Source organism: Apium graveolens, unplaced genomic scaffold (assembly GCF_009905375.1).
Source record: "Apium graveolens cultivar Ventura unplaced genomic scaffold, ASM990537v1 ctg2057, whole genome shotgun sequence".
In the NCBI taxonomy this organism is placed as follows: domain Eukaryota; kingdom Viridiplantae; phylum Streptophyta; class Magnoliopsida; order Apiales; family Apiaceae; genus Apium; species Apium graveolens.
The window spans coordinates 1-14,351 of NW_027417509.1; the positions used below are offsets into that span (position 1 = coordinate 1).

General features: G+C 44.7%; 1 protein-coding gene and 1 long non-coding RNA gene across 4 annotated transcripts; both read right to left on the reverse strand.

Annotated features, from left to right (window-relative positions):
* Positions 1–2,824: 2,824 nt before the first annotated feature.
* LOC141700291 (long-chain-alcohol oxidase FAO1-like) lies at positions 2,825–8,618 on the reverse strand. 3 transcript variants are annotated; one of them, XM_074504083.1, is made up of 3 exons: positions 8,048–8,618; positions 7,677–7,949; positions 2,825–4,494 (listed from the first exon to the last, which is right to left on the reverse strand). In XM_074504083.1, exons 1-3 carry the CDS (start codon positions 8,270–8,272, stop codon positions 4,324–4,326), a joined length of 669 nt encoding a protein of 222 aa, XP_074360184.1. In that variant the 5' UTR covers positions 8,273–8,618; the 3' UTR covers positions 2,825–4,323. The 3 variants fall into 3 exon arrangements, with proteins under 3 accessions (XP_074360184.1, XP_074360185.1, XP_074360187.1); XM_074504084.1 differs by having other exon boundaries at positions 2,825–3,040; positions 8,048–8,607; XM_074504086.1 differs by having other exon boundaries at positions 2,825–3,047; positions 8,048–8,604.
* LOC141700292 (uncharacterized) lies at positions 5,690–7,666 on the reverse strand. The gene is made up of 2 exons (XR_012566281.1): positions 7,314–7,666; positions 5,690–7,170 (listed from the first exon to the last, which is right to left on the reverse strand). It is a non-coding gene; the product is annotated as an uncharacterized LOC141700292 (long non-coding RNA).
* Positions 8,619–14,351: the final 5,733 nt, after the last annotated feature.

The following is a 14,351-nucleotide window of genomic DNA, read 5'->3' on the forward strand; positions in this document are numbered from 1 at the left end:
GGCCAGCTTTTCCACAAAGTCTGATAGCAGGGCCTTATTTCCAGTCATATGTCCTGAACATCCACTGTCCAGAACTAGAATATTTTTCCTGTTGCCCTGCAATCAAAAAGACCACTAATTATTAGTTTTAAGGACCCAGACTTGCTTGGATCCTTTGGCCTTTTTAGGTTTGTTAACATTTGCAGCGGATTTAACATCAGATTTTATGTTAACAGTTTTCTTGTCAGACCTTATACTAGAAGGAACAACAGAAACTTTCTTTAAAGAAGGTTTTATTTGATAATAATCATAGTACAAACTATGATATTCCTTACAAGTATAAATGGAATGCCATAAACTACCACAATGAAAACAAGGATTTTGTGGTTTGTATCTAACAGACTGACTCTTAACTCCTGACTTTGTATATAAGGAGTTAATATTCTTATTCTTCCTGCAAAAAGAAGCCAGATGGTTAGAACTTCCACAGTTATGACATGCTTTCCTAGGAGCATCAGGAACAGATTTATAGTTATTGCTTTTATTCACACCTTCCTTTCCATTCCTGTTTTTCCTATGTGATTTTACCTTGTTTGCATCCTTAACATCTTTCAGCTTATGCTTAAGCTGCTTCTTCGTCATTAAGCCTATGTTAACTTCAGCTGTCTTTTCCTGTTTTAGTTTGTCAGAAGCTAATTCCTTTTTAACTTCTGATTTCTCATTTTCGGATTTTTCAGTTACAAACTTAACAGGTTTTAACTTCGGCTTTTGCTTATCAACAGGCTTAATTTCTACAGTTCCTTTTTCATTTACTCCATAGCCTAAACCCTCTTTCCAGTTTCCACTGCTTAGCAAATTTTGAGTTGTTTTGCCAGAGTTAGTCCAAGTTCTGATAATCTCTCTCTCCTTTTCTAACTCAGTTTTTAGAGATTCATTCATTTTTAGCACTTCATCCCTAATATAAAAAGCATTATCTCTATCCTGCTGAGTTTGATGAAACATGACTAACTCTTTTTCTAAGAAATCATTTCTTTTCTTAAAAGCAAGATTTTCAGAAGTTAATCTTTCACATGTTAAAGTTTGATCTCTATAACTAACAAACATGGTTTTAAGATATCTTCTCAACTCATCAATATCATCAGTATGAAAAGCATAAGTAGTCTGAGGTACCTTTGTTTCAGCAGCTTCAGAACTGCTCTCAGAACTTGATTTATCAGCATTTGCCATCAATGCATAGTTCTCCTCACTTTCAGAGTCTGAGGTGTCTGTCCAGCTTTTCTGCTTTGTGACAAGAGCTTTGCCTTTGTCATTCTTGGTCTTCTTGCAATCAGGAGATATGTGGCCTTTCTCACCACAATTATAACATTTAACATTAGCGTAATCTCCTCTGTCAGACTTTCCTCCTTTTCCTTCAGATCTTCTGAAATTCTTCTTATCAGAACTTATGCCTTTCCTGGAAAACATCTTTCCCTTCCTGAACTTCCTGTATGCAATCTTTGTGATTCCTTTCACCATAAGAGCACACAGCTTCATCATCTCCTCATCAGCATCAGTTTCAGGCAAGCTTTCAGAATCTGAGTCATCATCACTCTCAGAACTTGATGACTCAGTATCAGATTTTATGATAAGAGCTTTACCCTTATCTTTCTTTGAGGAAGGTGGTTTGGGGGATTCCTCTTCAACCTTGAGAGCAACTGTCCTTGACTTTCCTCCTTTTCTCTTGCTTCTTTGTTCCATCTCAAGTTCATGGGTCTTGAGCATTCCATAGATTTCATCAAGAGTTGTTTCATCAAGATTGTAGTTGTCTCTTATTGTTGTTGCCTTCAAATCCCAACATTCAGGAAGAGCTAACAGGAATTTGAGGTTTGTATCTTCAAGATCATACTCCTTATTTACTAATGACAAGTCATTCAAGAGTTTGACAAATCTATCATATACATCAGTCAATGACTCATTAGTCCTAGAGTCAAAGTGTTCATACTCTTGAGTGAGTATTGTCTTCCTGTTCTTCTTAACTGTTTCAGTTCCTTGACACCTTGTCTCCAGTGCATCCCATATCTCCTTAGCAGTCTTGCAGTTGATTACCCTGTTTGACATTACATTATCAATGGCACTATGCAATAAGTGACGTACCTTGGCATCCTTAGCAATAGATGCTATATCTTCAGTAGTGTAATCAGTCTTTTCCTTTGGTACGGTCATTGCTGCTTCACCTGCAACTACAACAGCGAGCTTGGTAGGTTTGTGAGGCCCTTCCCTGATTCTATCAAGGTATTCTGGATCTGTTGCTTCCAGAAACATGGTCATCCTTACCTTCCATATGGGATATTCAGATGGTCTCAATATGGGAACTCTGATAGTCTCATATCGACTCTGAGTTGATATCTTTGATGATTCCTCAGTTTTGGTAGGCTTAGTTGGAGTTTCTGTGTCAGACATGATTGTGTTTGGATCTTTAACTGTATGTGTGTTAACAGATAGCTCTGATACCACTTGTTAGGTCACACTTTCACTGTAGAGGGGGTGAATACAGTGTTTATTACAATCAAATCAAACTTCAAGAACTTATGTAACAGAAAACAAACTTTATTTAAACAATAAACTCTGTTACAATCTGGAACTGTTATCTCTCAGTGATGAACAAAATATCACGAGAGCTTCTAGAGTTATAATAAATAATATTCTCGATAATGATAACACCTCTAGTGTAAACTCTATTTCTGTGTTTATATACTACACAGTTACAAGATATTCGCTAATTGATATGGAATATAATTCTGCTTCCTAAAATATATCAATCAGATATCTTCTATTCCAAGTATTCCATTCTTCACGGAATTCCTTCTTCATGCATATCTCTTCTTATGTTTATCTTGATCTTCTTAACTTTAATCAGCTACTGTCCTTATCTGATCGTCCTTCAGCACTTAAGTTCTGATATCTATCTCCTGATAACATAAGTACTGATATCCCTTAAGTTCTGACTTCCAGTACCTTAAGTTCTGACTTCCAGTATAAGTACTGATCAGTTAAGTACTGATTTGTTCTGTTCAAATAAGATCTGAAATCTAAACATAAAACATATTAGCCATGACATTATCAAATATATCTAACAATTTTCTATCCAGGTAAAATTTTGATCCCTATCCCGGGGACCGCAATACGAACCACGTGTACTTTGAAAAATTTCGATAAAAGAAAGCAAAACCAAATACGAAAGGAAAATATATATACATACATTCCCGAGGCAAACCAAGCCCTAGAGCAAATCCAAATCAAAATCATATGGAAACCAAATAAACGAAGTCTAAAAGTCACAAGGGCCAAGTCTGAAACAACTGCAAGTTACGAAAAATAAAATTACAAGGCACAAAGCCTGGGTCTTCATTCCTCAATTCTCAGGAGGAGGAGGAGTCTTCTCGCGGCCCTGTTCGGGAGGCGGCTGCGTCCCGGAAGTACCCGCCTCAGCAGCTCGGGCCTCTTCACGGCGGAGCTCTTCGGCAAGGTACAGCTCTATGAATCTGTCCATGTCACGTCCCGGATTCTTAGCCAGATAAGCAGAAGCAATGTCCCAGCAGATGTTGACCTTCTCAAAGATCTTGTTGTTAAGCTCCTCGTAGTAAGCAGGGGTACCCCAGAAGGACTCCAGCACCTCCTCTTCCCGGGGCCTAGCAGCAAGCTCCCTTTTCAAGTTCTCCACCTCCGCCTGGAGGGATCCAACCAACTGCTCCGCAGCCTCTCGAGACTTCACCGCCTCAGCAACAGCTTTCTTATGTTCTCGAGACTCATTTTCCTTCACCTCCCGATACTTGGTGAAGTTTTCCTTCTCCTTAGTCAGCTATTTCATCGCAGCCTTATTCTTGGCCTCCCTTATATTGAAGTTGTGGAGAATGGTGGAACAGCCGATGATCCGAGCATTGGCCTAGAAATAAAATGAAGTACTAACACAAGGACAGGAAAGAAAATGATAAGGGAACAGTCTTATCTCCGAAACATCCCGGACAAGATGATCAATGAAGGTATCCAGATCCTCTGTGGCATAGCAGTCGAAGTCAGCAGGGGTGGCATAATTATCAAACATCTCATTTCGGCGATCATCCAAAGTCATCCGGGCTAAGAGATTCTTCAGCGCATCCTCCTCCACCAACTTCTGGCTCTCCTTCTCAGAAGGACCCGACCCAGAAACCCTCCTACGCTGGGGAGTTCCGGAACCACCAGCATCCTCCGTTACAGCCTTCCTCTTCCGAGGATTCAATGATCCGACCTCCACCTCCTCCAACTCAACTACCTCAACCTCCTCAGGCTCCGGGACAGCAGGTGTAGTAACCACGTGAGCACTTTACCTTACACTATTTCCCGAGGAACCAGCATCCCGCGTCTGAGAACCACTACCTCCACCAGCTGTTTTCTTCCCCGAGTCCAATTGAACGGCACCACCAATCTTCTTGAACCTTCCAGCCAAATCTTTGAATTGTTGCGACATAGCGTAATGGAAAGGATTAAGGAAGGGAAGGCCTGCACAAGGAACAACAGTTATAAAGAGGAACAAGACAAAGATATACATCAGGAAAAGTACAAGGGAAAAACCACTAATGTAAAACACTTACAGCCAACATTAAACAATATTTGATTATCTAAAAAGGTATCCCGGGTCCACTGGGCACCAAGAGCCACCACAAAGTCATACATCTTCACCAGGGCATCTCCACCGAGCCTCTCAGATGGGAACCTGTTATTTTTCAAAACAGTTTTGTACAAAGGCATAAACTCCAGGTCCCAGCCCCGGACGAAGATGAACTCCTGGTGCCAGCCCCGGAGGGAGTTCAACATAAAAACGGGAGCCTTCTTGGCATCAGAAGGGAGCCCACAACCATCTATATTAAAGGTAAACTCAAAAAGGGGAGGCAAAATGGACTTTTTGATCTTAAAGAGGTAGTGGAAAAGCTTAAACGTAGGAAGGTACTTCTTCACATGGCAGCAGGCCAAGAACCAGGAAACCCACTTAACAGAGTTCGGAGCTAGTTGGGTGAAGGGTATCCCGTACACGTCACGACACGAGGACTTGGTAAACTAATGAAGGTTGGGCCTCATGCTATGCAGATGCTCTAAAGGAATTCCTACCCAACCACCAACAGGGCGGTGATAAACCCTCTCGTGAGGCTCGGGCCACCTCCACTCCATATCATCCCCGAAGTGAAAAACGGCCTTCACCAGGTTATCTATCTGCTGAAAGATATACTCAGAGAGGTCGGGATGACGGGGAGCTGGAACATACCTAGTCCCGGGAGCGTTATAGAAAAGCTGATCCATCTGGGCCCCATCATAAGGCTCTATGCCCCCGGGCCTATACGCAGTAGTAAGGTCCCTAAAGTAGTAATCATGGGGAGGACTATTCTCACGGGTCTGAACGAAATAATGATCGATGTCTACCCAGGACCCGTCTCTCCTACCCAAAGTCTGCCCGGGGTTCAACAAGAAGGTAGGCAACTCCTCAACTATGGCTTGACGACGGGGAGGCATATTTTCTGGTTCCGGGGAAGAGTCATTCGAAGAATGCTCGGGAAATCCAAAGTGGGGACGGTCAGGTCTACGTTTCAGGTTAGCCAATTGTTTCCTTCTACCCCTCCTAACCATATAACCCCGGAGTCTATGCCATTTTGGGAAGAAAAAAGAAAAGAAAGAAACACAAAAGCTACTCAGAAACAGTTAAACTCAAAATCAAAACACCAAACCACATCATACAACCTATGCATACATATATACGCCTATAACGCATCCTATAAAAAACCATAAAGCAAAGAACAAACCCAGTTTTGCACAGATTAAAACCTTTATTCACACACATGTGCATACAAAAATACAAGCCCAGATTCACTACAAACATCAACTGTTTCTTCGCAAACAAAAGCTATAAATCTAAACAACAAACAACCTGTTTGACTCACCAAAACTCGACACAGCAAAAATAAACTAATTCAGATACTTGGGCACGCATGCATTCTAAAAGCTCAGACTACAAGTATTCGCTAAACAATCACGAAGAAACAAAGAGTAGAACGAAGACAAGTTCGAAAACTTACAAGAAAGCAGGAGAATAAACCGGCTTCAAAAAGCAAAAGAGCTCCCAAACTCGACTTGGAGAAAAATGGCAGAAAGTTTTTGTGTTTGCAGTTGCGTAAAGAGAAAAGAAATGAGAAAGACGGAGTATTTATAGGCACAGAGGGAGAGTTAACCCACTCAACTGCCTCGCAATCCGGTCCGTTGATCGAGGACACGTGGCACAATCCTGAGCGTCCAGAAAATAACCGATGCAGTTAATGATTACATTGCTGTAATTATTTAACAGGCGCGGCTTTTGAGGAGAAAAAGGGGGAAAATGCAACGTTTCGTGCATATACATATACTTACACATATATTCGTACAAGAAGCTCAACCGCCGCCTGACACTCCGGAAAAAGCGCTAAGACACTACCCACATGTCACATCTGCACCCAGGCCTACACAAACACAACCCCGAAGACGTGTACCCAACAACACCCCGGGGTTAGGGGCCACAAATCAAAGGAACGGTGAAAAAAAATATTCAAGTGCCAAGAACTAAAAGGTCTATCCAAACACAACCCCGGGGACTTGTACCCAACAATACCCCGGGGTTAGGGGCCACAAATCAAAGGAAAAATGACAATTTTTCCAAAGTGCCAGGAACTAAAAGGCCTACCCAAACACAACCCCGGGGACTTGTATCCAACAACACCCCGGGGTTAGGGGTCACAAATCAAAGGAAAAATGACAAAATTTTTCCAAAGGGCCAAGAACCAAAGGGCCTACCCAAAAACCACCCCGGGGACTTGTACCCAACGACATCCCGGGGTCAGGGGACAAATCAAAGAAGTGAAAATTTTTCCTAGACAACTACTCACCATCCGGGAAAACCCGCATAAGGGAGTGGGAGGCAAATGATAGGCCTGAAGTAATCAGGCCCAGATAAAAGAGCAGAGGCCCAAAAGAGATAACACCCCAGGCCCAAGCCAGGGTGGTCCCCGGTGCCACGTGGCACAGGACAAAAGAGTCAACTGTCTCATGTTACCCAAAATGGAACAATTGCATCCCAGCCGTTCACGAGTAATCATCCCAAGACAACTCTGATGGAGAAAGGACACCTGACCACACAGCCCATCTGAACCATCCAACCTATCACCAACCAAGAATGATCAAAGGTCAGGATGAAGAGGTACAAACCCCAAAAACCCTAAATCTTGGGACCTATATAAGGCCCCAAAAAGAGGGTTTTAGGGGTTGAAAAATATTTGACTTCTACACACCTACATACGCACCCTCACATATTTTTGAATAGCTCCTTGTTCCCTCTTCTTCTTCAAGAAAGCCCACTTCTTATTCTCACACCGGAGTTGCCGCGGGATACAACCCCTCCGGTTCTATTTTGCAGAGACCCCTACTTAACAGGTTAACCACACTCCAACCGTTACAGAAGTTGGATCCCAGCGCGTGTGAGAAAGGAGAAGACCTGACAAGAGACCGACTTATCACAACATACCTATTTTTTCTGTGCCTGATGTAGCTACTTTCATTTACATACACGGTGCAGCACTTACTAACTAGTAAATTTGGAACTCGTTAGGCATATTGTACTTACACAGCAACAAAATATATGAGACTGAGAATCTGAGATGGTTTACCTGTGAGAAGAAAAGTAAGACACACAATAATTTAATGAATATGAAGCCGAGGCGAATAGGTGTCAGAAACCTATTCCTCAACCATTTCTGAACAACTCGCTCTCTCTTTTCCAAAGACATACGAGAGAACTCCTTCATGTATGGCACCTTATCACCAATACACAAAGATCCACATAGTAAGAAAGTCCCCAGCCTGCTGCAAAGAATTCTCACGACCAGCCTAACAACTAATACTCCTTCGAAAAATCCTCTCTTCATCAGAATTTCAGCAACCTGCAGATATATATATAGTACAGTATCCAACATACCATACCAACTATAAGAATTATTACTAATAACTTCAAAAATACAGAGATACTTTAATAACTCACCTCCTCGGGAACAAGATTTTCCGAGCCAGAAGCTTTGAGGAATGACTGAATTTGTTCGTGGGTTTGGCCTTTAATTTTAATATCATGTACCGAGTTTTGTTGTATAGGAGGTAGAAAGACCTCGCAGATGCTAGCCAAAGTCTCCATATCAGACGGAGTTAGGCCATGAGTATACTTACTTTCTCTCCTTCCACCTTTTAGTAAAGGATGGCACTCTTTCCCCATTCTCTCACTCTCTAATATGCTTCAGTATTCAGTTTGTTGCGAGTTAAGGTCTTACACATTGCAGTATATATAGTATTAAAAAGGTTCAAGATGGTTGAGCAGATAGTCACAGATCCTGCAGGTACAATGGCACAGCTCTAAAACGTGCGAAATTAATCTGATATGACCAAGTCATCTGCCTCATTGTTCCCCAGCTGTCTGAGCTCTCAGCCCTTTAATATAACAGATTGATGCTGACTACATCAGCAAACAACTTGCCAATTATGTCAGAACCAATTACGTAAGAACGATTTTAAATACTCGAGTTATACTTATTCTTATTTAAATTTATCAATACTCTTAAAACTTCAGATTATAAGATTTGGTAACTGTATCAGAATCATATGTTATAGATTTCTGATTTGTACGACGATTTAAGATATACTCGAGTTTCTTGATTATCCCCGAATCGTGTTCACCCCTGCTAATTGTATAGTTCTTGTTATACCCAAAATTTGGCATTGAGATTGATTCGGGTCAAATGCGGCTTACAGACAGTCAAACCCGATATTGCATTGTGGAAGAGAGGACGCGTCCAGTACCTTAGGACGCGCCTACTTTGGAAGAAATAAGTTACGAAGCTAGAAGAGTGCATGGTCAAGGGAGGACGCGCCCAGAATTTATGGACGCGCCAATGTTTATGAAAATGCTTGGCAGATGGAATCTTATGGTGATGGGCGCTCTAGGGCGCGTCTAAGTTAGCGAGGACATGTCATAGGAGGCGAAATGCTGTGTATGATGGTTTAGAGGGGATGTTGCAAGTTTGATGAGGTTAAGGACGCGCCCAAAGCTCTAGGACGTGTCCTGTGATTTTGATTGCTATAAAGAACGATTGATGAGGAAACAGGTTTTGATTTGTGGGAGTTAGGACGCGCCCAATTAGAAAGGACGCGTCCTGAGTTTGATCTGTGTACATTTGATGTTGAGTTCAAGACAAAGCACGCATGGAAAGGAGCAATGAAGAGGTATTTTTACTAACATATTTGTTGCAGGTATTCTTTGAAGAATTCCCTCCTTGAGACGGTCAAGGAGGGGGATGTCCGTGAAAAGCTTGAAGGCCTCCAGGGGTGTACCTGATGATTGAAGGCCTCCTCCTGTATTCAACGGGTGTCCTCGTTGGGGATGTGGGGTTTACTTTGGTGTGTGCTTTGGGAGCTCTGTTCTTGTATTCAACGGGTGTCCTCGTTGGAGAACTTTGGAGTCATCCTGCACTTTGCACCCAAGAGCTTGGGATCACCTGTCCTGTTATCTGGTGGGTTATCCTCATTCGGGGGACAGGGACGCGTCTGGCACTTGGGGTGAACCGTGGCTATACCTGCGTTCGTAAATCAAGGGAGATAGCTGTAGCGGAGTGTTATCCTTGCGCAGGGAGATGCACTATCCGTGAAGTCCTGCGATTACGGACGAGCCTTGGGCCTTTGCGGTTGGGCCTCATAGTTGGACATTCCTAAAGCTAGCAGAAGATGGATATCGGATGGGCTTCTACTGGGTTTAAGAGTAAGAAGTCTTAACGCGTTAGACTTCTTGTTCTACGAGAACTACGTCAGGCTTGATCCCTATATAAAGGGTACGTAGGCACATTGAGAGGGGAAGAAGTTGAGAGCTGATAAGAGAGCCACCACTTACTCTGATCAATCTCAGCCTAAAATAACCACAATCAACCATACACCGCTTAAGTTTCCGGCAAAGAACCACCGTCACAGATCTTAATTCCGGCGAGAAACCTCAATCTTTGTTGATACCAAATTCCTCCGTCAACAAATTGGCGCTAGAAGGAGGGCGCTAATTAAGATCGCAATCTTAGGAGGAAAAGATGTCTTACAACCGTGATGGAAGTTCTTATGATGGAAGTGACAGCAGGTCTGAAGAAGAAGGCGGGGGGCGCTATGCTCGCCACGAACCTTACGTTCCCAGAAACATGGCGGATCCACCGAGGGCTCCAGATGTGGGGGGAACACCTCCAATTCTCATCAGCAACGCTGATATATTGGAGCAACTGTATCACATGGGGGATACTCTTAACAGTTTTAACTCAAGACTGAGTACGGTGGAGCGCCGAAAGACGAGGAGAGGTCGTCGTTTCCCCCGTCATGGTCATGCCTTGGGGAAAGCCCCTGTAGTTGAGGGAGATACACAGGGGAGCGGGGATCACACGCGAATCACTCCACGGCGTTTGCAATATTCGGATGATGTAGAACCTATTGTGGAGCTTGCGGATGAGGACACTGAAGGCAGAGAAATGCCTAGCCTAGGCAACCAGGTAGTGCCACACCCACATAGGTCTGGGCGTACGATGGACGAGCGTCGTCGTGCGGAGAACGCTCAAAACCAAGACGAGGAAGGAAGGGATCTTTCAGCCTTGAAAAGGAGGCTTGGCATAAGGTTGGAGGATGACGATTTGAGAATGTTGCTGCTAGAATGGCAAAGGGAAGGAAACGCCGGAGAGGCGAGGCCCCGTGACACAACGCGTGTGCCCCCTGCATTCCAAAGGGATGACGGGGCGCGGCACCGCGAGCACGAGCGTGCCCCCCCGCGAGGAAGGCCCGGGAATTACTACCGGGGATATCAGAGGAATAGACGGGGAAGAATGGGATATCAATACGGAAGAGCCCCTTACAATGGTAGGAGAGGTGGAACACACTCCGCCGGAGAAATCCCCGTCGTTATCCCCGTAGCTTCCCACAGCGTCACTGGTAATAGGTCTGGGGCGCGTCCTCATGACCAGGACGGCGGGCGGACTCAAGTAAGAATGCAGAACAATGACGAAATTCCGCGACACGGTCAGGATGAACCTCGTGTACGGGAAAACGTTCAGAACCAAAATGGTAATATGCCACCGCCGCAGCCTCAAGGTGAGGGGCGGCGAGATCCTCCGCCACACCCGGGGGGTGATCAAGGGGAATTTCAGCAAGTCGCGGAGCAGCCCCAGCAGCCTAATGTTCAAACCATTCCTGGGGTAGGAACGTTTAATGTGAACGACCTCAAGCGGTTACTCAACCATCTTGAGGGAGGAAGAGTAACGGCGACAGCGCAAGCTCCTTCTCCTTTTGCTGCTATTGTGAGGGAGGCGCAATTGCCCGCGGGATACCGGAACACAACCAACGACTTGCGTTTCCACGGGAACTCTGATCCTGTGGAGTTCTTGGGGCGTTTTAACATTGAAATGGATGTATATCAAGTACCTGATTTGGCTCGATGCCGTCTCTTGGCAGCCACTTTCAGAGAAGGCGCTCAGCAGTGGTTCCAAAAGCTGGGTCCAGGTATAATTACATCCTGGGAACAGATGAAAACTTTGTTTTTGACACAATTCCAAGCCGCGGTGAAGTACACACCACCTGTTACCACGCTGGCTAATGTGAAACAAAAGGAAGGAGAGAGTTTGACTTCATATTTTAAGAGGTTTAATGCAGAATCTACTTTGGTGAGGGGTGCAACTGACGAAACATTGAAAATATTGCTTATAGCTGGGTTGCGTGTGGGGACGGATTTCTGGAAACACCTACAAGGGAAAGACCCAGTGTCATTGGCTGATGTGCTCGCACAGGCGGAGTCGTTCAAAGCAATCGAGCAGTCGCTTGCAGAAACAAAAAAGAATGATGATACCTATAACTCCAAGGGGCGATCCAAGAGAAGGGACAGATCTGTAAGTCCGGGTTATCGGCGAAACGCCAGAAGCCCTAACAGGGTAAACTCTGTGAGCTCGCGAAGAGAATGGAGCCCACCATCGAACTACGAGAGAAGAGTCAGCAATTATACCCCGCTGGCGGCGTCCATTGATCATATCTTCGAGGTAAATAAGGACAGGGGAATCTTCAAGAAGCCCGACCGTCTAACTTCGTGGCAAAGCAGAGATAAAAAGAAGTACTGTGATTACCATGAGTCTACTGGCCATGACACCCACGAGTGTCGTCACTTGCGGGATGAGATTGAGGAATTGATCAAGGCTGGACACCTAGGAGAATGGATCGACAAGGTGAAGCGACGCAGGGGACTTGATGACAAGGGTAAAGATGAAAAACAACCCCCGCGGGCGGGGGATGTTGAGAAAACAGCGGAGGTCAAGTTTCAGAGGGCCGGCAGCATCAGGGCAATTTTTGGAGGACACCCTTTTGTTGGTGACAGTAATCGAGCACTTGAGAGAAATGCGAGAGAAGCGCGACATCCACCGCTCACTAACATCCACAGCTTGGAAGATAGACCCCCGAAGGTCTTTAAGGGGGAGTCCGCTGATATTACATTCAGGGAAAAAGAATCTAGGTGGGTGCATCATCCTCACAACGATGCGCTGGTGATTACCATGCTTATTGGGGCAATGAACGTACATCGAGTGTTCCTGGATAATGGGAGTTCTACAAACATCTTGTACTATAGCACCTACAAAAAGCTGGGTTTCCCAGATAGTGACATGTATTTTGAAGATGCGCACGTCTATGGCTTTACGGGGGAAGCAGTGAGAGTTATGGGCTCAGTCAGGCTTCCCGTCACGCTTGGGGAAGGGGCTTTGTCGGTTACTCAAATGATAGATTTTAAGGTGCTAGATCAGGATTCCGCGCACAACGTACTGGTCGGCAGGCCTTGGTTGCGGGCGTTCAGGGTGATAACCTCGATACACCACTTGATGATAAAATTCCCGACGCCAAACGGAGTTGGCAGCCTGAGAGGGTCACAGTATGAGTCACGTGACTGCTATCACAAGGCTGTCAAGGAATTTCGCAGAAGAAGGTATGAAGGGAAAGGTCTCCCATTTGAAGATATAGAAGATATTCATACAAAACCGAGTGGAGAGGTCCATGCCCACTATTTTCTTGAGAACCCCGGAAAGGAAGAAACCAATACCTCTAGGAACCTTTTTGTGACGCAGGGACGTGTTTCGAAAATCCGTAGTGTAGAAGAAGTGATGGTGAGTAATACAGAGGGAATCACGCAGAAAGAGGTTAACGGGGAAAAGTTGGAAGGGAGAAGTGAGATTTTGCAAGGTCTCGGCGATAACTGCAAGGTTGATGCTCCTCAAAAGAAGGATGCGCCCTTGAATGAAGTTGAGGTTGATGCTCCTCCAAACGAGGACGCGCCCTCAGGTGAAAAAGTGGAAATTGAAGACCCCCGAGACTTTGATTTCGATTTGGATCCCAGGATCCCTATGCCTATTGAAAAAACGGGACCGGCCGAAGACACAATATCTATTCCAGTTGATAAAAATGACCCAAGCAGGGTTTTGAAAGTGGGATCTCAGTTGGATGAGGAGATGAGAGGAGGTCTTACCCGCTTTCTAATTGCAAACCTCGATGTTTTCGCATGGAGTCATTCAGATATGATAGGGATCGACCCGGAAGTAATGTGTCACCGTTTGAATATCCTCCCGAATTGCAAGGGCATACGCCAGAAACGCCGCCCAGTAAGTGGAGAAAGGGCGATAGCATTAAAAGAAGAAATAGACCGGTTGTTGGAAGTGGGGTTGATCAAAGAATCGTTCTACCCCGAATGGCTTGCAAATCCAGCACTGGTGAAGAAACCGAATGGGAAGTGGAGGACATGTGTGGATTTCACGGATCTCAATAAGGCATGTCCAAAGGATAGCTTCCCGCTGCCAAGAATTGATCAGTTGGTTGACGCGACGGCAGGGCATGCGTTGTTGAGTTTTATGGATGCATACTCCGGATACAATCAAATTCCGATGTATGGCCCCGATCAAGAACATACATCCTTTATTACAGACAGGGGGTTATACTGTTACATAGGAATGCCGTTTGGCTTGATTAACGCTGGCGCGACCTACCAGCGGCTGGTAAACATGATGTTCAAAGACCAAATCGGGAGAACCATGGAAGTGTATGTAGACGATATGCTGGTGAAATCTAAGGTGACAACTGACTATATCAAGCACCTGACGGAGATGTTTAATATCTTGAGGAGGTTTCGTATGAAATTAAATCCGCAAAAATGTGTGTTCGGCGTGGAATCGGGAAAGTTTCTCGGGTTCATTGTCAACCACAGGGGAATTGAGGCCAACCCCGCGAAGATCAAGGCATTGTTGGATATGAAG

Coding starts and splice junctions, on each gene's coding strand:
- LOC141700291 (XM_074504083.1), bottom strand. CDS start 8,272: ATGGGGAAAGAGTGCCATCCTTTACTAAAAGGTGGAAGGAGAGAAAGT. Junction 7,950..8,047: donor AAAATCTTGTTCCCGAGGAG/GTGAGTTATTAA, acceptor ATATATCTGCAG/GTTGCTGAAATTCTGATGAA. Junction 4,495..7,676: donor TCTTACTTTTCTTCTCACAG/GTAAACCATCTC, acceptor TTCCTTGTGCAG/GCCTTCCCTTCCTTAATCCT.